Consider the following 25,665-nt stretch of genomic DNA (forward strand, 5'->3'; position numbering starts at 1 on the left):
GTCTAAATTAAGGATTGTTTTTGACACAGAGGCAGATGCTGCTTGAACCCCCAAATTATGCCATATAAGGTCTGAGTTCCACAGCTTAGATTACTGTGCAAACTGAATGCACTGAGTCTGTGTTTGTATACACACTTCTCTCGACTGGCTACTGCACTATGACCTCTCTTCATCTAAACTTGCTACTTAGTGATCCAGGTATGAAACCGAAGGAGTTCGGGACAGGATAGTACCACCGGGTTCTCAGGTGAGCCTTTTTCACACTTACGTGACGTTGGCTTCCCTTAGGAGACGGCTTTAAAATGAACCAGAGGCTAGGCTGTTAGTAAAAAGTCATTCTGAAGCTTTATCACATGTGATGCTAGCAGGGTTAGAGCCCAAGTGACAGGGTCTGTAAACCTTTTAACTTCCAAATCAGCGTAATTAATATTGCTAGAAACCATAACAGGAAGGGTTTTGGGTTTTGTTTTCCTTTAATCTACTTCCAAGCCTATTTCTATATTAACAAAATGTAAAAACTCCTTCCCTTCAATCTCTGGTTTGTGGGGGAAGGGAGCAGGAACAGTAAACTCCGGAATTTAATGCACAGAGCAAAAAAGGCCATAAAACCACGCTTTGCGTTTTATCAGGTTCGTGAGCTTGGCTGTGCACAAGAGTCTGGGATTATCAGAGCGAGTTCAGTGGGGTGTGTGCCAAGAACGAGCGCCATGCGGCAGCCCTACTGCTCCTGGACCTGGCTTCCTGGCCCCACCTGGCCTGAGATGAACTCTCAGGGTTTGAGGGTGTAGCTCGATGGCCAAGGCTAGTCAGGGCTCAGCAGGCACATGTTAAGCCCATATAAAATCCTCAGGGCAACAGAGCCTTTTTGGCGTGGTTCCAAGTGCATTCCCAACATACGGCAGAAGCTGCCAACAGCCCTAGAACCTCCTAGCCACGCAGGAGATTGGGAAAGACTGCGAGAAATGGCTCGTCGGAGATCCGGATGTGTCCGCATTCCCGTGACCAATTACTTATTCTAAAATGCTACTCTGCTAAAAGCTGTCCCTTCTGGTGCTTGTATGAGCCGTTCACAAGGAAGAATATTCCTAATCCGGTTCACAGAGGTCTGTATGTCCTCAGAATCATTACATTTAAGGTTAAGAGTCTTGTTTTCTCTCTCACATGAAATACACGTCCCTCAAACATCACTGACTAGGAACAAGCCCCACTATTACACTCTCCTCAACTTTGCTTTGGATTGTGTGACTTCCCCAAGCACAAAAGCATTTGTTCTCCTGCCATCATCTAAAACGTTTCAGCTGGAGGATGCGGTATTTGAAGTGAGAATTCTGGTAAGGATTAAGATAGGACTTCTCAAAATGCCCTTCCGTGCTTCTCCTCCCTTTAAAGCAGTCTTCTTTTTTAGCTTGTCTGGCTGAATGGCCCAAGGGAAGGCCAAAGATGAGGGCGTTCATTGGTTCAGTGGAAAATTAATGAAATTCTGAACAGAAAGGCTGAACCTGCCATGGCCTCTGACTGATCAATCAAGCACAACTTTTTCCCTGGGTTCACAGTGTGAATTGCAAGAATCCAAGGACAGAGGAGCCCAACTGGCTCACTAGACACATGCCAAAATGAGTGTCTTTCTCTGCTGTATCTATCTGCAAGGAAACTAAGAAAGAAGCAACATAAGGGCAGTCCGTTTGTTTCTCCCCCTCTGCACTGGACTCCCCTTGCCAGGCCTGCCTTCTGTACGGGGGTCACAACACGTTCTCTGTTCAGGCCAGAATGTTTCAGCCTTGGGACTGAGAGGAAAGGGCAAGAGAAGGGGGGTGGAGCACAGCAGAATTTTGGGGGAAGAGGAACACAGCTCGAAAACAAAGTGCTTTGTTTTGCCATTTTTGTTTGCAGTTCATGAAAATATACTTTAAAAATTTAACTTTATAGATGAAAGACATGAGAATTTTATGCTTATCAAAGAGGATATGGCATGGGTTTTAAAAGGGTCAAGAAATTCTGGTTGAAGCCATTGAGACTGGAGACTGGTGGACAGTGCCCCGCCTCCCGGCAAATATGGTAATCAAATCTTAGCTTCCTTTTTCACTTCCTGCCCGTTCATACGTCTGTACTGAAGTCTTGAGCTTTGAGGAGTTTATATTTCCAGTTTGTCTACATCAATTTTCTTTAATTAAACCCCAACCACAAAATAGCTTTATTAGTAGCTAACCTTCACCAACATCTCAACTGCAATCAGCATAGTTTAAACATTCCTTTTCTAACGGTGCTTAAAGCAAATTATATTTTTGCAAAACCCAACTGATGCCAATTACGTCCATGTGCAAACTGTGGGAATGACCTTTCTCTCTTGTTCGTCGTTATTCCATCCACTCATCCGTGCAATGAAACACGGAAGTGTCTGCTGTGTGGCGCACACACAGGCCACACACCAGCTAATACTCGACGGTCACACTCACCTGTGTGAGAATAGATGTACCACAAGGCCCCCGTCAGGAGCGCTCCGATCACAAACGCCGCAAATGCGATGCCCATCACGGTGAGGGTGTCCAGGCCGTGGAAAACTGCTGTAAGGAAGGGAAGCCAATACATACTTTCAGTGAGTCTGCCGCGGATGCTGCAATTTTGTATTTGTTTCACAAGCACTGTCAGGAAGGCTGGGCACGGACTAAGAAAATGAGGACGGAATGAGAATCCCGGCCAAATGCAATGTATCTGACACTTGCACACTTTTTTTTTCTCAAAAGAATAATGAAATGATCAGATTTCCAAGATACCCTCAGTTTGCAGGTGCTTTGGAAAATGAAGTGAGCTCACCTGGGTCTTATTCATCAAACACTTTCAACAACGAGACAAGAAAACACACCTCAAATACTCTGCACACACATTTTCGTGGACATTTACAAGTATGAGAGATAACAGGAAGAGAGGGGGTGATAAGGAGGAAACATCAGGTAAGGATCAACTGTCCCTATAGATTCTAACATTTTGCTGGTCCCCTCAGATCAGACCCTCCATCTTAACAATTCTGTATTGTGTCATTTAAAACCACCTACTTTTTTACACTTTTCCAACCGTGATCTTTCTGGGAGGGGGACGGAAATACTTCTCAATGTGGAGTGATGTCAGTTTTATGGTCAGCAAAACATATAAATAGAACCAATTGTTCCTCCATTTGGCAAAGATGTTTATATTTGAAATTAATTCCAGGCCACAGAAATAGAACATTCCCTTTCATTTAAGAGAATTACCTTCTGTGAATCACTTATAAGAAGTTAAAATCAGCTTCCGAGACAGGGGATTTTCAGGAGAATAAAATTTCTAAGGTGTCTATTTTTTAAATAGGAATTTAAGGTGCAGATCTCCCCCCTATTTCTTTCTTTCTTTTTTTTTTTTTTAAGATTTATTTATTTATTTATTTGACAGAGATAGAGACAGCCAGCGAGAGAGGGAACACAAGCAGGGGGAGTGGGAGAGGAAGAAGCAGGCTCACAGCGGAGGAGCCTGATGTGGGGGCTCGATCCCATAACGCCGGGATCACGCCCTGAGCCGAAGGCAGACGCTTAACCGCTGTGCCACCCAGGCGCCCCTCCCCCCTATTTCAATACCATTTCTGTGTTCTTCTCAAATCAGAAGCAACTCTGGCTGATCTCTATGTAATCAAATCTCTTTGCCTTTCATCCTACTTCAGTGTAAAAGAGCTAGCTGTACAGACAAGTGTGACCTCCCCCCACCTCCGAGCAGCCCCAGAACCTGTAACGGGAAAAGTATGCCATGCTGCTGAAGATTCTGGAATTTTGGAATTTCCAAGTGCTGGTGGCTACTTTTCTAGCCACACGCCTTTTGGTGTGTTAACTTCTGGAAATGGGGATAGCACTGCTTCACCAGCTGAAGGCAGGTGAACAGGAAGAGTTTGTAAAGGGTCTGGAGATCCCGAGGGGGGAGTATGAACTGGGAAGAACTCTGGGGTGAAGACGAACCAAACCATCAACTCCATTTAATTTAGTCTGTAGGTACTAAAAGATGATTTGCCTTTTTATGCTTACAGATGCTAAATGGGGCACGACTGAAAATTTTTAGTAAAACTCCTCTGAAATTCTAAAAATGGAGATGTCATTTATGAAAATCAGGCTGGGTCAGTATGACAGAAATAGGTCCACATGTGTCTCTTGGTGGGTTCATGATACTCTTCCATGATACTGTTGAAGACAGACACTTAATTAAAACAGTTTAGCGCTTTGCATAAAGGAACTCTTCAGACTGTTATGTGTATGTGATGAGGTCAGCCATGGAGACTAATCCTGAGAATCTTAGGGAAGAAAAAAAGCACAGATTCTCCCCACAAGGCAACATCATCTAGAAGAGCTCTGGCTGCAAAGCCAGAAAGCCCAGGTTCTAGTCCTGCCTGAACGCCAATTATAACGACAGACAAGTCACCTAAGTATTTTTTGCTCAGAATTTCCTTCCGTATAAGGGGCACGTAGGTGGCTCAGTTGGTTGAGTGTCTGCCTTTGGCTCAGGTCATGATCACAGGGTCCTGGGATCGAGCCCCACATTGGTCTCCCTGCTCAGTGGGGAGTCTGCTTCTTCCTCTCCCTCTGCTCCACACTCTCCCCCCCCCTCCAGTTTGGGCTCTCTCTCTTTCTCTCAAATAAATAAATAAAATCTTTAAAAAAAATTTTTTTTCTTCCGTATAGAGTGACAGAATTGGTCCAGACAAATCCCAATGCATCGTTTTGTAGTACTTGGTCTCTTTTCTTTCTTTTTTCTTACAAGTTCCCCCTCCTCCCCTTTCCTTACACACCCCCCTGGGACTAGAGATTGTCTCGAAGACACAGCAACTCGTTCCCTTAGCACTATTTCCCCGAGCAGGTAACTACTGTGGATGACACAGAAAGCAAACCACTCCCATAGCTGTAAGTTAATGCTGTTAGGTCACAACTGGTATCAGGATGCAAATAATGCACTCTCTCTAAAGCTAAGTAAGCTACTACCTTCCCATTAAGGCCACATATGCCAGTGGGTCAACAAATTCATACTGAAAAGTGGCAGATGGGAAAAAAAAGAAAGAGGATGAAGGAAGGACAGAGGAAAGGAAAAAGTATGAGATTACGAAAAAAAGGGGAAGACAGGGAATGAGAGCAGAGGTCTTCTTATCAAAACTCAAAGTTTGCCAAATGCTCCATAACCAACTCATTCTTACAAAAAGCCCAGGAGGCTTCCTTTCGAAATAGATGCATTGAGACTTACGTGGAGAAATTGGACTCGGTTCCTTAATGCTTGGACCTATTTCTGAAAAGAAAAAAAAACCATGATGCATTCCACGGAGAAACCAAGTTTTAAGCAAAAGTTCATCACAATCTCTGCTGAGATTGACACTTTCCTATTTGTTAATTCTCTGTGAAAGCTTTGTCAGTTATCCTCTTTAGATGTCAAAACTGTAACGTGGGCTACTCAGAAATGTCAAGCATTGCAGTTAGTTAACAAACCGTACAGGCTCTCCAGTTTGAAGAGAACTTGAAGGCGAACTTAAGGAATTTCAGTCTGACAGCATGTATGTGTGTGTGTTCACCTTTGTACTTACTGACAAGAGGATTCAATACCTTTAAATACTGTATTTCTCCAGTGTATTCATGATGTTTTTCCATTTTCAAAAAATTATTTTAATGTGCACAGTTTTGTGGGGCGCCTGGGGGGCTCGGTGGATTAAGCATCCGACTCTTGGTTTTGGCTCAGGTCATCTCAGAGTCGTGAGATCAAGCCCCGCGTCAGGCTCCATGCTCAGCTCAACGGAGTCTGCTTGGATTCTCTCTCCCTCTGCCTCTTCTCTCTCACTTGCTCAAATAAATAAAATCTTTGAAAAAAGATGTACATAGTTTTGTAAAAGTGTCCTTATTCTTAATGCTATTATCCTATAGTTCAGCTCCTTTTTTAAATAAATATTTATTTATTTATTTATTTGAGAGAGAGCATGAGAGAGTGTGAGAGCATGCACAGGGGGAGGGGCAGAGGGGGAGGGAGAGGGACAAGCAGACTCTGTGCTGAGCGGAGCTTGACAGCGCGATCGTGACCTGAGCCAAAACCAAGAGCTGGATGCAACTGAGCCACCCAGGTGCCCCTCAGCATCTTTTCATCACACATCTGCATTATTACAGGGCTTTCCTATCTGGTCTCCTTGTTTCCACCCACTGCCCCTGCTCCTGCCCCAAATATTTCCTCCTCCATACTTTCCCCCCGAGTGAATTTTCCAGAGCCCAGAGTTGATTATGTTATTGTCCTGATTAAATTGCTCCATGACTTCCTGTACTCATAGGAAAAAAATCCAACTCCAGCCTGGCACACAAAAGTTCTGCCTTCCTCCACGACCGACCTGCTGGTAGCCTCTTTTCCTAAGTACCTTTCAGCCATGCTGGGCTCCTCCTAGTTATTTAAGCTCCCCAAGTGCTCCACGCTGCTCTAGGTCACCACACTTTGCAAGCCATCCCCTGAAACACCCTCCTCCCCCAGACCTGCTTTGTCGGTATTTTCACTGGGAGGCTTCTCGGACTCTCCCACAGCCCCAACCTCCACCCCAACAGGGCTGGTCTCTACCCACGTGGCTTATTCCACCCCTCGGCTGTCGTACATATGCTCCATCATGTCGTAATGCTCTAGATTCTTTTCTGCCCTGAGGGCAGGGTCGCGTTCTTACTCATCTGGACATCCCAGGGCTCAGCCTAGCACGGAACAGTCGTGCCAGAAATGTTCGGTGAAGGATGATTATTAGAATGTTGATGTACTTCTTGACAATGGAGACAACGGAGGGAGCTGGGAATAAGGCTAACAAAAACGTGTGCATACTTTGACATGTCTATAATGCTTTTGTGTTCAAATCTCACTTCGGGTTCACACCAGCCCTGTGAGGGAGGCAGGAAAAGAATTCTTATCACTATTTTACAAATGAGCATCCTGAGACTCTGCTATCATGTGACTTGCCCAAGGTCACAGCTGGAAAGCATCAGGGCAGGGGCTGAACCCAAATTCGATTCTGCGTGGTAGGCTACATGACTGGGGAGTGTCGCTCTGTCCTCAGCAGGGGAGCACTGATTAAGAAGCCACTTGTGACTCACAGTGAGAACAGCACAGACCAGGGGGTGGTGTATCATGGCCCGACACTTATTTTCATACGGCCTGTGAACTAAAGTACATTCTGTATTTCTAAGTGACTGAAAAAAAAAACCCTGAAGAATATTTTATGACATATGAAAAGTATGTGAAAGTCAAACCTATTCCATAAATACCGTAAAGTTTTCTTTGAACACAACCACACTCATCATCTGTATACTGGCCATGCCTGCAATGCCGCGGAGGAGAGCATGGAGCCGTCCGGGCACGGACTGCGCGGGAACAGACCCAAAATACCCACCAGCTGGCCCTTCACAGAAAAGTGTGCTGAGTCCTGGGACAGACTTCACCCTTGCCCTTTAGAGTGGCAAGTGGTGAGCGCTCAGCACGTCTCTCTTCACTTCCATTTTCATTCAGTAAAGACGGAACACTTACCTTGTGTTGGAATCCACAGTGGAGCAAAAGAAATTGTGAAAAACTGACCAAACCAGCAGCGGCTGAGGTCATGTTTATAAAAATAAAGAAGGTACGTGGGATCCTAAGTTCTCAGGATTAACCACCTCAGCTGGGCTGCCTACATTCCTGCAGCATGGGGTATGCTGGTCCCGCTCCAGGGGCAAGAATGCCACGGGATGAAGCAAAGCCACCACCGTGGAATGGCGCCCCCCGGAGTTGGGCGATGTGTGGCACTGGGACGAGGCTATGTTCAGGTTCTACTTAAATAAAGTTACTAAAATGAAAATAACTGTGAAAGTTTTTAAGAAAAAAATTTTTTTTTTTTTTTTTAAGAAAATCGATTTCAGTATGCAGAACACTCACCAACTACAAAATGAACACAAGAGACTGTCTCCTAGGAGTTTGGTCCCATCGGCCTATTGGCAGAGGTAAAATAATGATGGTGATGCCTTCCATTTATACACGTGTGTTGTGTTTTACAACTGACAAAAAGCCTTCGCTTAGATTTTCTCGTTTTAAACTCCCAAGAACCCTATGAAGTAGGGGTATCTAACCACAAAATTCTACTTCCAAGAGGCAGTGGTTGGATTCACTGAACTAAGTCCAAAGGCATTTAAAGGTCTCTATAGTGTTCATCATGTGAGAAATACACACACTTCTGGGAAGAGTTCCATCCAATCAACCGCCCATGGCTGAACTTTGTCACTCAGAATCCCTAAGTGGTTTTAAATAATGACTCTCCCCTAAGGAGACCTCACGTGTGAGAATGTGGGTTTCAGAGCAAGGCCCGTGTGATGGATGGCATTGTTTTAAAATTCTTAATGGACTTATGCTATGATCTAATCCTGCTCCCCCCACCCCAAATAGGGGCCTTCTCTCAGAGCTAACTAGAAACAGTTGTTGCTTATTTCCCCCGGGGGAAGTTCCTCCATAAACAATAACAAGTACAAGCTGCAGCACTGAGGTTATAGGATTTTAGCCTCTTTTTTGTTCCCAAAAATCCCCAATAACCCCTGTGTACGACTAAAGGAGTCTGATCTCCACCGGAACCCTATAATCGAGCTGGCATGCTGAAAGGAAAACAGGGGAACACAGCAATATTTACTTTTGGTTTAAGGGTAAAATTGTAAGAAAGGAACCCCTGCTATTGCTGCAAAGAGAATGTTAACAATAGAAATTTATTTGCAGAAAGAACAAACTATAATCAACATTCTGAATTAAATCTCTTCATATACTCTTGAGCAAATTTCGGTCTGCCTGTAGAACCAAATTTTCCTCCTCAGATGGTTAGGCATGGTTTTCATAAACGGGATATTTCTGGGGTTATGCATGAGTAACTGACCGCAGCTTTTAGCTTTCAGCTTTCAATTCAGTTCTCCCAAACATGGTAGGATCGAGTGCAGGCCCACAGGGAAACAAGGTGTCTCCTTGGTACCCACATCTACTGGTGTTTTGGCAAAGAGGGAGAGAGAGGGAGGTGAAGGCTGGAGATTCAGGAGACCTCCGTGCAGATCTCTATTAACACCTAGTTTTTACTAACTTCACTGTAAACAAGCCCCTTCTCTGGGTTCTTTCAATATTTATGGCATACACTGCAATTGCCTGGTCCCTTATCTGCACCCTTCCACTTGATGGGTGGTTCTTACTTGGGGTGATTTTTGGCCCCCTGCACCTGACCAGGACATTTGGAGATATCTGGAGACATTTGAGGTTATCACAATGGGTAGTGCAGGGGTGTGCTATAGGCATCTAGTGGGTAGAGGCCAAGGATGCTATTCAGAATCCTACAATGCACAGGACAGCCCTCTATAACAAAGAGTCATCCCGCTCAAAAGCATCAATAGTCAGGGCTGTGAACCTCTGCAAGATACTGTAAAGGCCTCATGGACAGGGTAATGTGTTTACTGTATGCCTAGCATATAGTAGGTACCAATAAACATTTTTCGGAATAACCGTAATTGTTATGTATTATTACTTATTACTGCATACATCTCCCCAAAACCAACCTTCATGCTGCTTTCAGGGTAGTCTTCCTAAATGATCGGATCATTGATTCCTTACCCAAGAGCCTTTTTTTTTTTTTTTAAGATTTTATTTTTTCTAAGTAATCTCCATACCCAACGTGGGGCTCGAACCCACAACCTTGAGATCAAGAGTTGCATGCTCCACCAACTGAGCCAGCCAGGTGCCCCAATCTTTCGGTGGTTCTTAACTTTGAGAGGGGCATACTGGAGTATTTATGGATGAGATGAAATGTCTGAATTTCCTTCAACATAATCCAGGGACCGAAAGTGATAAAACAAGTGTGGCCATAAATTGGTAGTTGCTGAAACCAGAAGGAGGATTCATGGGAGTTCATTCTACTATTCTATTTTTGTATATATTTGATAAATACAATATATTTACATTCCAAAGTAACAACTCCTTATATCCCTCTCCCTTGGATAAAGACTGAATGACTTAGTCTGTCCATTAAGCATTTCTACCATCTTTCTATCCAGCTTCTCCTCATCTCTACCTCAGTCTGAGGACAAAACCTGGCTGGGTACATTAGAGTATTTTCGTTCTGGAAAAATCAAATGTGCTCCAAAAAGTAACGCCTCTCTTGGATTAACTTCCAATTGACGTTCACAACTTTCCCTTTCATTCCCCTTCCACCCCTACTCCCCCAAAAAACCTAGTTTGGCTGAGAGATTAAGAGGAAGGAAAGGAAATTAATATTTACTGAGTGCCCATGATATGCCAGGTGCTGTCCCGAGCACACTTATTTTTAAAAAGTTATGTAGTGGAAATTCAATATTTTGAACATTTAACTACATATTGTACATAAATCATGGCATATTTGGGGATGATGTTTATTGTTCTTTCTCACTCATTTTTTTATACGTGCCCTAAATTTCAGGAAAATGATTACTCTTCCCTTTCACCGTTTTCAAAAAATTATCACTGACGTGGTATAGCCATTTTTATTGTGTAAGCCCTAGTGTTCTCAAATGCCACAAAAAGGGTCACAGCATCCAAAGCAAACAGCACTAACATGCCTATACTTCAAAATATTTCAGAAAATATGGGAGGATGGCACTACCTCAACTATTTTAATTGTTTTGCCATAAACCACAATATGCATCAAGTATGCATGTTTTCTGGGCTTTTTTGTGACTTACAATTGAAAGTCACAGAACTTCTAAATTTTAATACTCTCTTAAACAGCTTACATGTTTGCCAACATCTTGCTCTCTGGAGAACAGAATTTTTCCTAAAATTCTTCATCTTCTTTTCAGGTTCACAATCAATTAGAGTATTTGGGTGTGAACTTAAATGCCAATGTGATCTGTATGGCATGAACAGGAGAAGGAGGTGGGAAGAGGGTGTGAAGAGATAGATGCCTATGTTTCTTGTAGTTTATTGAAAACTAGAATCAACCTCCACCTAGCATAAGGCAAAGGGTTTAGAAAGGCACAAACTCTGGAATCCAAGTGCCTGGATTTGAATCCCAGATCCACCGTTTGTTTGTTTGTTTGTTTGTTTATTTATTTATTTATTTAAAGATTTTATTTATTTGACAGAGATAGAGACAGCCAGCAAGAGAGGGAACACAAGCAGGGGGAGTGGGAGAGGAAGAAGCAGGCTCACAGCAGAAGAGCCTGATGTGGGGCTCGATCCCATAACACCGGGATCACGCCCTGAGCCGAAGGCAGATGCTTAACCGCGGTGCCACCCAGGTGCCCCCCACTGTTTATTTATATGTGGTATGACCTCGGTCAGGTTACTTAATCTTGTTCCACACTTGCCTCACAGAAGGGCTATGAGGATTAAATACAAGTATCCACACAAAGCATTCAGCACAGAGCCTTGGTACCAATAAATGTTAGATAATCACTGTTGTCATCTCTGTGACTCTCATCACCACAAGCACCACCATTTACTGTTGAAAGTTTCAACAGCAAAAGAATGTTAACCCAATGCTGGTTCCCAAGGGACTGAGATGGTGGCTATATGCTGCGGCAGCTCAGGCAAGCTCCATTAAAAATGGTGGCCCAGAGAACGGACCCAGAATTATTTAGTCTTGGCAGCCTATTCTCTCTGTCCACAGAAGGAAGAAACACTACCTGAAATGTGTCCATGCCATCGGCACTGGGAGCTAGAGAGCAGCTCTCTGCTTGGCTGCTGAAGCCGATAACCAGAGACTTTACCTGTTGTTGCCCCCAAAAACCCCCAAGTGTTAAAAAAAAAAAAAGATGAACCAAATGACCATGGAGACCTGGAACTTTGGCACAGCCTTCCAAGAGTACCTGGTGTGGTTAAGAGGACAGTGAAACATCCCACTGCTTGGGCAATTTTTACCCCCAAAATTCACTCCAGCTCTTAAGAGATACTTCTGGAGGTACTGTAGTATCTGTGGCTTACAACAGGTAACACACAAAGCTGGCAGGAAGAATGTTCATGACCCAGGTACTGTTGAATGAACTAATGCTATTAGGCAAATGGTCATATTCCCACTTAACTGATTATTCCAATTCACCGAGAGGCAGAAGGAAAGCACAGACCCCAATGGCTGCATCATGCAGAAATGATTTCAAAGTCAAAAGAAAATAAACCTAAAAGGTGGGAGGAGTCACTCACAGAGCTGAAAACTGCCAGAAAACCAACCGCGTTCGGTGCAGTTAGCACATTTGCACACAGCCCCTGGGAAGCTGGCCTACAGTCTAACCTGCACTTGTTCAACAAACCTAAGCAATGAACTCTCTTTGCCACACGCTTCTCCACCAAAAGCTACTCTCCATTAGCAGATCTTGTGAAACTGCTTTGATACTTGGTAAAACTTTCCTCCCGAACTTTTATGAAAAAGAAAAAAACACAACACTGAACTTTCAGGATAATTACACTAAGTTTAAATAAAAGAATTACCTAATTTACAAGAGGAATTAGAAATACCACCAAACTTAAAAGAAGCACGAATGAATTACTAGAAGTTATACTACTGCAATATTAATGCCCAATTATTGTTAGGCATAGAAAAAAAGCAAGCTGCTGCCATCAATTACCCACAGAACTATGTCTCTGCTAACAGGTAAGAGTAACAGATGGAGAACGAGGTAGTGGTTGTTATTGTTAAACCACTTTCGCAGTACAAAATGCAGCCAGCTGTTGCCTGATTGTGATATACTTTGCAACCCAATTAATTTACTTATTTCCTTCCCCTGGACCCAATAAACAGGGAACTCTTTGGGCAATAAATTTAAAAAACAATTTTTTTTTTTTAAAGTAGGCTCCATGGAGCCCAGTGCAGGGCTTGAACTCATGACCCTGAAATCAAGACCTCAGCTGAGATCAAGACCAGAGCTGAGACCAAGAGTCAGGTATTTAACCAATTGAGCCACCCAGGTGCACCTGGGCAATCCATTTAAAGAAAGACTGTGGCTGGTACGCTGTTTCAAATGGTTGAAAACCAATCAGTCAAAGTAAAAGAGCAACAACAAAAAGAACTGCTGAGGAACTAACGAACGTCTAGTACGTACATTTCACACCACCTTTGGGATGGCTGGGGAATGAATTAAAAACTATTCTGCTTCTTCAAAGAGTATAGCTGAGTGTACAGCGGAAAGGGTCTCTAGAAGCCATCTGGTCTAAACCCTTCCTTTTCCGGATAAAGAAAACGAAAGTCAAGGACATAAGGAGAGATCTCCAAAGTCCCCATAGCCAGTTAGCAGGGAAAGTTAAGAGTTGTGCCCCGGGCTCCTGACTCTAAGGCAGCACCCTCCCCATTACACTCTCTTGCCTTTCCAAAGTGAGCATGCCCCTGGGAAAAGGGCAGATGCCACCACCAGATATGTCAGTAAGAACAGCACTGCTATTTTTCACAAAGGTCACTCCACGTGTGGAGTAGACAGCATCCACGTGCCTCTATTCTATTAGGTACTGCGTGCTTATGCTATTAGCCCCTGCTGCCTCGCCTTGCCAAATCCAACAATGCTTAGATCAGAAATGCCATCCCAGGGCTGTCCCCAAACCTAGATCTGGTATCAGCTCCAGTCAGCAGGTCTCCCAGCGAATGCGCATCAACTGGAGACGGGATGCTTGCTGGCTCTTATCCAGGCTCCAGCGCCGTGCTCCTGCTCTGCCCCACGAGGTGATGGAAGGAGGCCTGGACACCTAGGCCTCAAATATCTAACCCCAGAGGCTAGGAATCCACTTTTACTCTTCCAGACTTCTCTTAGTTTGGCACCCTTAGACAACAGTTCTAGATACTCATAGGTTGTTTCTTTTTTTTTTTTTTTTTTTAAAGATTTTATTTATTCGACAGAGATAGAGACAGCCAGCGAGAGAGGGAACACAAGCAGGGGGAGTGGGAGAGGAAGAAGCAGGCTCATAGCGGAGGAGCCTGATGCGGGGCTCGATCCCAGAACGCCGGGATCATGCCCTGAGCCGAAGGCAGACGCCCAACCGCTGTGCCACCCAGGCACCCCCATAGGTTGTTTCTAGACAGTGACAAACGTAGCTGTCCAGACAGGCCAAATGTGCATTTGGCTCCAGCCTCTCAGCTGTTGCCAGCTGCCCGTCCGTGCCCTTCAGCCACAATGCCCGTCCCCATCAAATACTCTCCACAGTCCACAGGGCCTCACATCCATTCCTGATACCCCCATGGAGCCTGACTCTGCTTCTCTACTGGTTTGGCTGACTTGGCCTACACCAGGTCTGGCTTTGCCTTGCCTGACCACCTGAGGACACACGTCCAAGGACGCATCCTTTCCTCCTACGAGAAGTGCAGACTGCCGAATGCTCCTCTGTGTGTAGGAAGAGGCACCGTTGGCTTCAAGCAACAAATGTGACTGTCTACAATTCGGAAACCTGAATTATAAAAATGCATTTGGACGGTGGTTCTCAACCTTCCTTCTGCTCTGACCTAAGATGGATGGTATTCACATATACAACACCCTCCCCCCACCCAAAGGCATTTACAATCTGGATACAGTCCTGGGACTGCTTGTACTCAGCACAAACGCTGCTAGTCGATCCTGAAAGATGGGCTGTGGGCTGTTCAATCCTGGCACGTGACGAGGAGCTTGGAGCCTTTCCTGCATCCTTGAGGAACATATTTGAATGGCAGGGGAGAGTGACATTGGGATAGGGACAACTTTGACTCTGATCTAATATTGAAAGAGGAAATCACTGGCAAACCTATCACTAATAACTCAGCCATAAGGCAGAGCAGACCCAACTAAATAAAAGGCTCCTTTGGCAAAAATCCTTTTCTGAAGTTACTAATGGGCCCTTAATGTATTTTTTTTTTTTTTTGGTATTTTATTTATTTACACGAGAGAGAGAGCATGAGCAGGGGGAGGGGCAGAAGGAAAGGGAGAAGCAGACTCCCCGCTGAGTGAGGAGCCCAATGCGGGGCTCAATCCCACAACCCTGAGATCACAACCTGAGCTGAAGTCAGATGCTTAACCGACTGAGCCCCCAAGTGCCCCCACCCTTAATGTCTCTTTTGAATACAACTGTACTTTGATTTACAGTATTAGAGCTGTTGCTTCTTTTTAACTGTTTCAATACTGGAGCTTCTTAAGATGAGCAGCCCTCAGGCCTGTTCTCTGACTGAGCCTCCCAAAACGCACCTTTAGCTTCTGCTTGCTGGTGGACCACAGCGAGGGGCTTGGTGAACGTCTTCTTATTCTGCATCATGGCCCAGATCATCGACGCGTCCAGGGAGGCGCAGGCTTCATCTGGAGGCACACACTGCGGAGAGGCAGAGCAAAGCAGGGTCAGGGGTCACTCTGAAGAGCCTGCCCCAGCTCGGCCTCCACAGTGGTCCTGCGCCCCTTATCAGACAGCTCACAGCTGTTTACCACTGAAAAACAGGAGATCTGGGTGTTTTCCAAAGAACCATAAATAATCTGGGAGATAGAGTGGCAGACCCAGGATCGTCTCAGCTGAGCTTGAAGATGCAAATATCACTGGATGGCTTATAAACACTGCCTTTCTTCCCCATCTTCCCACAAAACAACTACAGGTTTTAGTGTTATTTAGTCTGAAAAGTAAAGAAACTATACAATGAGTGTTGGCCCTTCACCAAGCTGGCTTCCCATAAATGGTTCCTGTTTGTGATTTGTGATTGTGGGAAACTTCATGTGCTGCATTATGAAAGTGACAGATTTTACATTTGTTGTCCAAAAAGATAATCATGTTGTCCAGTTTGTTTGATTTTTTAAATCCTGTTATAGGCTCATTCAAAATGAAGCTTTCCAGGGTCGTCTGCGACAGCGTTCCAACCTGGAGCCCTGGGGGGTTGTACCCAGGTGTGGGGACCGTGAGATTGGCTGCTTCCAGTTATTTTCAGGCCCCAAACTTAGAATTAGCATGCCCAAGCCCAGTATACCTGTTTTTAGAAAGTGTGATCACACTCCAGTACCTTTTTCTTTAAAGTAACTTTAGTTCCTTGTCTACGCTCATCAATAGGTGAAACTCTAATGTACATGACATCTACTTGCTTTTGTTAGGAAATACATTGATCCTCTAAAAAGTCTACAGCAAGCCATGCCCCAAAGCTAACAGATTTCCAATCACAAAAGAGCAAAGTCTTTTGACTTGTCATTGCTGCTCTGAGCAACACATTGTAAGAAGACAACTCCATCCTCTCCCTCAAAACCCAGAGAAAGGTCTTTACAACAAGCCTCTTAGGGAAACAACAGATTGTCTGTGGAAAGGCCTCATTATTGAAAAGATTCGCATTTTAGGAAAAGTCTTCTTACTGTCCTATTAGTTCTTCAGTTAAGTAAGGGTCAACGACTGAACATCCAACTCACGGCTCGACCCTGGACAGGAGACTCAACTTCTGCCTTAGTTTCATCAGCTAAGGGCAGGGCTGGACTCAATGGTCTTTGAGCACTCCTCCTAGAAAGATTCTTTGGCTCTGTCTATCGTCTGAGAAGTCACCCGAACTGTGGAATTATTAACTACAAGCAGTAAACACGAAGACAGTGGTAACAGCTCCTCTGAAGCCACTGCTCTATAAATGGACTGTTGTCAAATCTACGGTCTCCTTTGCTGCTCTTATTTAGGGTCATATCCCATGTCATCCACTGGGACTTAGCGCTCTCCTAGAATGTTATGGAGATCCATAGAATATTAGGATTCTAATCCTAGAATATTAGGATTAATTTTCACACACTAACATGCTACGGATGGTGCCGGGACAGGCTCAGAGAGAGGTAGCAACCAAGCCATCAGTAAAGACCCCTAGTAACTGCCAGGCCTCCCCCCCCCAGATCCCTAGCTCCTGAAAGTCATCCTCTGGCTGCAGGGAGCAGCTGTGTCTCACAGCCAAGCATTACGTTTCCCCATGACTCGCTACCACAGGCCACTAATGGCCACGGGAAGGCCTACAAGACTAAGGCATTACAATGCTTCCAAAAGCAACCTAAAGAACATAGTCTGAATCATCTTATACATTCATGCTCTCAAATGATTATGATCAGATTTGCTACATTTTCTTATGTCGTATAAAATTGTCTTTGGTGTTGTCAGAGAGACAGATGCTCAGGGGCATATGACAGCGTAAAGCATTCAGACCGGCGGGACTCTATCCAATAACGTAATTTTTCCTCCTCCCACTGCACCTCTGTCTTACGACCTATATTAAGAGAGAATTCCACACATACATTTAATGATACTGCTCAATCATTAGTTTCAGACACTGACAGGTGACTACAAAAGTGTTGTAAGTCAGCTGACACTGTGAGATAATTACATAAGAAATGCACGTACGGAATTATAAATAATCATCGCAGATCGCAGAACAAAACTATGGCAGAAGGCCTTTCTTGCACAAGGCCAAACTAATGAGGTATTGTCATTAACCTTGCATATCCCCCCCCCCCCCAGCCATTGCAACAAGGTCAAAGTGTTCTGATTTCTGTTGTGGCAACAGAATGTACTGGGTTCAATATGGGGAGGGATATGAGGCAAACATGAAAAACCAATACGAAGCTGAGAAAAATTAAAATATGTGTTAGTTTCCCTTAGAAGTCCTCCTGAGACAAGTCAACCTTATAATTCACACAGAGAAGGTCAAAAAACAATTGCAATACAAGTCTCAGCGGGACCTGGAAAAATTAATCCTCACACTGAACTTGTCCTTTCGGCTCTCTGTCCTTTTGGCACCGCACACTATCTGAATTGCAAAGATAAAGCCAGACCTCTCCCTCAATGGAAAACAGTCTTGATTTATCATTTGTAAGATACTACACTAAGTAGCATGCACGGAAAAAAAAAGTCATACTGTCAGGATTTATTCTCTAAAACTCCATACAACTCACGGTTCCCGCTAACACGGACTTTATTACTTCAACTGGGCAGTTCCCAAACCAAAAACCTCAACCTGCAATAACTCGTGATTAAAATTCTCCGGTAGGTCATTGCCTCACCTAAAAATGTCGAAATAACACAGAGATGGATGAAGTCCTGCTAACCTTAGGTAACTCTGGGGGGTCTTTTTCCTTCTTGGTGCACAATGTGAGCTCACATTGTAGAAAGAGCAGTGAGGTGTTGAAAATGGACTTAAACACAAAGCTGAATCGCTTCTTGTCCATCTCAGCTTGTGGGATAGGAAAGTGCACCCTCTTGGGACTGTAAAATTTCACAGATTCGTCTTTAGGACAAATGTTTTCAATGATGGTGTAATCAGACATCCTATCAGGGTTTGAATATGGAGAGATAAAGCACGTTTGGATGGCAAATCCCAATTCTTGGTCAGCCTTAGTAACAGACACCTAGAAGAGAACAGAAAGATCGATCAGAACTAAGTTGGCATCTCACTTTTACTTTAGGCACAAGGGTAACATATTAACATGTTGCTTCTGATGAGGGACATTGCTTTATTTTCATAACATACTTGTATAGTCTTCTAATTACAAAAGTGATATATACTCATTGAAAAAAGATGTTTTCCATCTAAACTGGGTATGGATGATGACAGTGAATTATTTAGTTCAAATGCCACTCTGGAAGATTCCAATACAAGATGAGTAAGTCTCTTCAACCTCCCATTAAGTCCTCTGGGAGATAAAAATAAAGGGATAAAGAAAGGGGGGGTAATCAGGAGGGGGAATGAAGCATGAGAGACTATGGACTCTGAGAAACAAACTGAGGGCTTCAGAGGGGAGGGGGGTCGGGGAATGGGAAAGGTTGGTGATGGGTAGTAAGGAGGGCACGTACTGCATGGTGCACTGGGTGTTATACGCAATTAATGAATCATGGAACTTTACATCAGAAACCAGGGATGTACTGTATGGTGACTAATATGATATAATAAAAAAACATTAAAATAAAAAAAATAAATAAAAAAATTAAAAGCATAGCATGCATCTAAAGTGGACTTTCCAAAATAAACAAAACATCAACAGGCAAAGCCCCTACCATCATAATACTGTCTCATGTCTCAATAGTGTACCACCTGTAAAGCGAGCTATTTTTCAAAACTGCTTAACAAATAAAGTACAGAGGCAGAATCTATTTAACCTACGCAGAGAGGCCTGACCTTGTAAACTGCAGCAAGTCAGAATGAGCCTCAAACACTGCAGTAAAAGCCACAGATTCATCTCAAGTCCTGCTTCATAGCGAGCGGCAGAGCTGGCCTACGGGGTTTGGTGTCAGGGACCGTGCAATCTGGTGGCGATCACAAGCCTGGCAAAGTGTCCTAGCTGCTCACAGGTCCAAATCAGGCCTTGCCAAGTACTCTCCCTTCGCTCTTTAAGCCCAAGGGTATTTTAAGGGAAATCTAATCTGGAAATGTTTCCAACTCATTATACTTCCCTCTTACAAAACATTTGTATGGGCTATGTCCAAACCTTGTTAAGGTTCTTTTCTTTAGAAACAGGAAGTGGTGTTTGGCCAAGTATAAACAGAATTCAAACCTCAACTATCCTGAACTCAGCTAAAATCCCCAGACCAGAGTGGATTCTCCATTTGGTGACACATGGATCGCTGCGTGAACTGCCTTTCCCCTCATGCCTCATTCCTTGACTAAACTTAGGATCAAAATAAACTTAAACACTTTAGAAATAAAGTTAGTCCTTAACCATAAGCCAATAGCCCCAGAATCCTTTCAAAAGGCGTGGAGATATAAACACACTTTCCATTCTGAGAACCCAGGGGAAACCCCTGACATTGCATGGGGCTCTGAGGACATAGCACTATTTTGAAAGGTCCCTCCGTGGTTAACTATAAGACATTCAGCAGCGAAGATGATTGTCATCATGTCACTTTGTGGTGCCTTAAAGCTCAATCCCTCTGAACAATCTTGTGAGATAAATAGTTTCATCTCCGTTTGACAAATGGAGGAAAAAATGAACATACAGGATAGACGAAACGTTCAAAACCCTACCCCGGAAGCACTGGTTAAAACCAAGCCTTGAACCCAGGTCTTCTGACCTCAAGCCCATTTTGTCTTTACTATTTCACTGTAGCGACAGGGTTGATTCAACCAAACCCACGATGTGGCCTTGGGAGAACACCTGGTGAGAAATCTTTCTAGGAAGTAGTGTTTGGGAGTCTGTAAATAGTCACACATCATTATTTTGCCAATATTTCTGAAAAATAAGATATTTTATCTGGGGAAGATGGCAATTTACATATATCCTGTTACTAAAAAGTGCCCTTTAACATGAACTCAGAACCCATAATCCAAAAATGTAGACAGAAGGAGAAATGCAAATCTTTTCTCAACTCTCCAAGAAAGTATGTAATGGTAGAAACACTAAGGTATCCCAAAAAGTTGTTTTAGAGGGAAAGACATTATCAGCAAGTCTTTTACTCTAAAATGGCCTGGGGGGTGCGGTGGGCACAGTCGGTTAGGTGGCTGACTCTTGGTTCTCGTTCAGGTCGTGATCTCAGGGTTGTGAGATCGAACCCTGCATCGGATTCTACACTGAGCGTGGAGCCTGCTTGGATTCTCCTCCCTCTTTCTCTGCTCCTCCCCCACGCAGATAAATAAATAAATCTTGTAAAAAAATAAAATAGCCTGGAAATGAGTTGTAGAAGGACTACAGGTCTCAGAGGCAGACAAGCTCCAGGAAATCACGTGGCTCGTGCCCTGTGAACTCTGAGCCTCAGTTTCCTCCCATACAAAAGAAGGGCACCAATACCTACTAGAAACTGTTATTGTGAGGATCTGTAAAGTCACAATTACATGCAAACAACACTGTTCCCAGCTGTACAGCTGTAATTAGTAGTCCTATTCTAGATTTAAATTTGGGGGGTTACAAACAGGTCTTTTAAATGCCCCAAGACAAATGAACTAAGAGAAGAGCTGTCATTATGTGACCAACTATCACCCAGAGATGACCAAAGACCAGGTGGCAAAACCAATAACGTCTTGAATTGAAGGAAAGGATATGGTCTAGAAGGAACAGGATTCTGGGGGTGTGATAAAGATGGCAGGGAGAAGAAACCTGGAAATAGTTCTTCAGACCAAGCCAATGATTCAGTGAGTTTTATTTTATTTTTTTAAATAAAAAAATTTTCTTACCAGCGTTGGACTCAAAATAGAAACAAAGACTAAGTGTGGCTGCTACCTTATTTTGCAAAATATTTACAGATTCTCTATTTTAGGTGGTTTTAAGCAACTTTAAAATATAGCTGTTTAAAACATACATCACCCTCCTCAAATTCTCAATACACTTGATATTTAAAATGGTAGCAAAAAGATTCAGTCCATTTCTTTTTCATCATTTGACAATGTCTTTGACTAAATTCATCTATGAAAAATACAGATGATAAGTGAAAAGATACAAATGTGAAAATAAGGGGAAAAAATTTTCAAGTAGGGCTGCACTGGGTGGACAGGAAAGAAAAAACAAAACACCCAGGGTAGGATACAGGAGGAAGACTGGTCAGTGATGAGCATTAGGCAGCAAAGCCATAAATTAGCAGAGCCAGGTACACATTTGGAAAAGAACAAACTGCAGTTAAGCAGGGCCCCGAAAATTCAGGGCACGATAGAGCGTCACTGCCCAAATGCACACCATATGGATTGTGCAGCCAGAAATGCAAGAAGGAAATAATTATCTTGGATAAGAAGAGATCTATAATTAGCAACAGCATGTAGAAAGCAGTATATTTTCCCCAGTGGAGAAAGAAGGTATACCCCCAAAGAAAGAGAAGACCTCTCGAAACAGGGAATCAAAAAAGAGGAGAGATCCAGGAAAATGTCTAGAGCCAGTGGGCTCTATCCCAGAATTTGAACAAATGTGAGAGTTATTTATCTTTCTGAAACAGAAATATGTGCTCTGAAGTCACTTTCAACATATGTAAGTATCCCATTTCGACCCCGTAAGCTTCTCACTCCTCCCACAGTGAAGTAGAACACCAGCTTGCAGTTTAACCACGAAACTAGAAGACCAACAGATGTCCTGGGGCCATAAAGGTATTCATTTTTTTCTAGAATCTAATCTGAACCTGGATATTTGCACTGCTAAGAGGTCACATTTTCTCCTCTTTAAAAATGGCATTTTGAGGGGCGCCTGGGTGGCTCAGTCGTTAAGCGTCTGCCTTCGGCTCAGGTCATGATCCCAGGGTTCTGGGATCAAGCCCCGCATCAGGCTCCCTGCTCCGCTGGGAGCCTGCTTCTTCCTCTCCCATTCCTCCTGCTGTGTTCCCTCTCTCACTGGCTGTCCTCTCCCTGTCAAATTAATAAATAAATAAAATCTTAAAAATAAATAAATAAAAAATAAAAAATAAAAAATAAATGGCACTTTGAGGATAACTCATGGTAGCATCTAGTGGGTCACACTGTGGACTCTCAAGCCAGACAACCTGAGTATGGACCCTACTCTTAACTCCATTAGTTACTAACTGTGTGATCTTAGACAAGTTTGTGCCTCAATTTCCTCATCCCTAAAATGGGTACATCAATAGTCTGGTCTCAGGGTGCCTGGCTCAGTTGGTTAAGCATCTGCCTTCGGCTCGGGTCATGACCCCAAGGGTCCTGATATTGAGTCCTGTTTCTCCCTCTCCTGCTCCCCACTGCTTGTGCTCTCTCTCTCTGTCAAACAGATACATAAAATCTTTAAAAAAATAAATTAGTCTTGTCTCATCAGACTGCTTTGAAGAGTAAATTACTATAATAATTATAACCAAGTTTGGCACAAAATAAATCTGCAACGAATGTTAGCTGTTATTATTTCATTATTACTACCACTATCTAATACCTTCATAGCTATTCCACAGACTTATGCTACGCATAATCACTACTGTTATGTATATGAAACAGTTTAATACATTCATAGATACATTTAGATAACGATCTAAAAAAAACCCCTCAATCTTCATGAGAGAGGGCAGCACGCAGCATTTCACTGAAGTGTGTTCAATTTAAAAGATACTGTGTGAAGTAGTGTGAAATATTCCTGGTTAACTCTGACACTGCAACTACTGAACCCCTCTTCCAAAAATGCTAAGGACAAGCAAGAATGGGGCTCTATTAGAATTTGCAGCACCGATTTTTAAAAAGCATTCATCTTGTAAAACACTCTCCCCACATAGCAAATCCTACAATGTCTTACTTTGGTCAGAAATCAACCTGGATGCATTTTCTGAGCCAAGCCCTCACCCAGAGCTGCTCAAGGGCCGCGGGGAAGAACACGATGAGGTCTTCTGCTGCAGGGGCCTTGGCTCTGCCCCAGGAGCTACAACAATTCCGCCCTAACCTAAAAGCCCAAGGCTAATGTCCAGGTCTCATACCTCAACATAAATGTGTCCGTTCTCTGCCACGGAGAAGACCCCCTGAGACGGCACAAGAAAGAGGTCAGTGTTGTAGAGCTCCATGTTGAAAGTGATGTTTCCATTGGGTAGGTCCTGGAAGCTACTGGGATTCCCCACCTGCCTCAGGCTGCAATTAAACTGGGGAAAGCAAACAAAGCAAACAGAGATAAATCACAGTCAAATGAAGAATGAAGACCCTGGAACTTGGTAAGCTTTGGTCTTTAACACCCATTTTCCCCTCAATCGTTCCTAACTAAAGCCAACCAAAAAGACCACATTCTCACAAACTACGTGCTGCAAACAAACACGTACCAGCACAATTTCAGGTCGGCTGAAGAAGGAGGTATCTCCTTCATCCGCATCTCCTGGAAATCCATTATCGCCTGACTCTAAATCTTCATAACCATCTGGCCAGCCACTACTATCTCCAGGCGATGGAACCTGTATCACAATCTAAAAGGCAAAGAAAGCGCAGACAATGTCGTTAAGACACATGATTTGATTCTACGTCACATAAACACCCACGTAATAATGCAGATGCAAACTGAAAATCTCAACTTAAAAAAAAAACAACTCCAAGTCTTCTTAGGATTTCACCTTCAAAGAGATTAAAAATAAAGAGAAACCCAACATACGTTCAAATTAAGACTTGAACTAAAATATGCATTTTTCCTTGTGAAAAAATAAGACTTGTCTCAAACAGTGGGAAAACACTAGGCACTGAAATAGGGCTGAATGGGGTTGTCAGTCAGTCTACACGGTAGGGGAGGAGGGCTTCTCTTTACATCAAAAATTCTAAGAAATACTAAGAGCAGAATAAGGCAAAGAGCTTTTCTTATTTGTGCCCATCAAGATTTGTATAAAGTTTGAGTTGGAAACAAAGTACCTAATGTTTACTATTGAGCCAGTCCCCTCATCTTCTCTCTGTACTCCTCTATCTTTCCCTCATTTCCTCCCCCATATCTTTGTGGATGGTGTACAGATGCAGGAAAGAATCATGTTTTTATCTATGACAATCTATCTTAATGTTAGTTGAGATGACTATTCCTAGGTTAGCTCTAGGTAACATGAAAAATTCACCTGAGGACCATGACTCCATAAATAAAATCCTAATTTTTTTGCATTTAGAGAATAGTCACATTTTTTGTTTGGTTTTGTTTCATGGGCTTAGATTTTTTAATATGGTGCAAAACAAAAATATATCATAAGTCAGGAAATTGCTACAAACAGTTATAATTGGAACAGCTACGATATTCACTGTAGGGAACAGCATGGGAAGAGAATGTAGGAAAACCACCTCTCCATTCTTTACAAGTTCCGCAGAAGGAAGTATTGATGGAATTGAAGCCAAGTACCTAGGACACTGCTCACCCTCCGTATCATCACCATCATCATCATCATCATCACACACACACACACACACACACACACACACACACACACACACAGAGGAGGGATTTTAAGGGCTTAATATGCCCTTCTCTTCTGAGGCAAATGGTACTTTTTTTAAATTGGCATTAATTTAGTCATAAATTTAAAATTCCAAAATCAAGTATATCAGTAATATATGCCATCCTTTATATCTGGAAAAATTGGATAATGTAAGAAAATTAGTGTCAGAATTGGCAGGTGTTTACCATAGACGTCAAAGGTTAATAAATTATTCCAGTAACAAAGGGAGATTAGCTGGGCCAGCCTGGTGTAGGGGAAAAATTAGTGGATGAGAGGTCAGGAAGCTAGATTCAGTCCTGGCTCTGCCATTAACTAGTTTTTCAAATCTAAACAAGTCTCTTAACTCCCAGGAGTTCAATTTCCTCACCTGTGAAGTGAGGAAGCTGAATGAGATCATCTTAAGGCTCTTTCCAGCTCAAACACTCTAAGTCTGAAGAATAATAAAATTGGGCCCATAAGACAGCCAGTGCCTACGTGAGCCACACTGACAGAGCGCCTGACCTCCAGTCTTTCTTCTGGATGGGTCAAGTGCATCTACCGAAGGGCAGCGGGACAGACATGAAGGACAGTCGCACCCTCCCTGTCCCATGCCAAAGCTGAACTTGGGGATTTTTGAGCCTTACTTTTACCATTAAAAGTATAACCTGAACGGCAAAATTAACATGATGAAGTGCTTTTGAAACTCCATGTTTCAAATTATTTTAATATTCAGTGCCTAGTGTGTATTTCTGCAAGAATAGGCTTAATCTGAAGAAAGAAGATTTAGATGAATGAGCTGACAAGAATGGTTTCTGAAAAGTGTAGGTTAGCTATTGCAGCAGATTATCATCAGGGGGAGTCTGCGCAATTTCCCTCTGGGTAACGTCAAAAGTAGGAGATTTGCTTCAATTTACAATCTTT

The 25,665-nt window shown here is 43.2% G+C and overlaps 1 protein-coding gene across 2 annotated transcripts in view; it reads right to left on the bottom strand.

The window, feature by feature from the left end:
* TGFBR3 (transforming growth factor beta receptor 3) overlaps positions 1-25,665 on the bottom strand; it is a 191,393-nt gene that overhangs the window by 9,223 nt on the left and 156,505 nt on the right. The window contains exons 11-16 of one of the 2 annotated variants that reach the window (XM_087866102.1): positions 23,626-23,766; positions 23,293-23,451; positions 18,024-18,323; positions 15,171-15,291; positions 5,245-5,286; positions 2,454-2,558 (exon numbers count right to left, since the gene is read on the bottom strand). In XM_087866102.1, coding sequence (XP_087722228.1) covers positions 2,454-2,558; positions 5,245-5,286; positions 15,171-15,291; positions 18,024-18,323; positions 23,293-23,451; positions 23,626-23,766 — 868 coding nt within the window. Of the gene's footprint in view, positions 1-2,453; positions 2,562-5,244; positions 5,287-15,170; positions 15,292-18,023; positions 18,324-23,292; positions 23,452-23,625; positions 23,767-25,665 lie in introns of both variants that reach the window. The other variant, XM_045801799.2, reaches the window with a different exon arrangement.

The sequence above is a fragment of the Ursus americanus genome, chromosome 12 (assembly GCF_024610735.1).
Source record: "Ursus americanus isolate L20-20 chromosome 12, mUrsAme1.1.p, whole genome shotgun sequence".
NCBI classification, from domain to species: Eukaryota; Metazoa; Chordata; class Mammalia; order Carnivora; family Ursidae; genus Ursus; species Ursus americanus.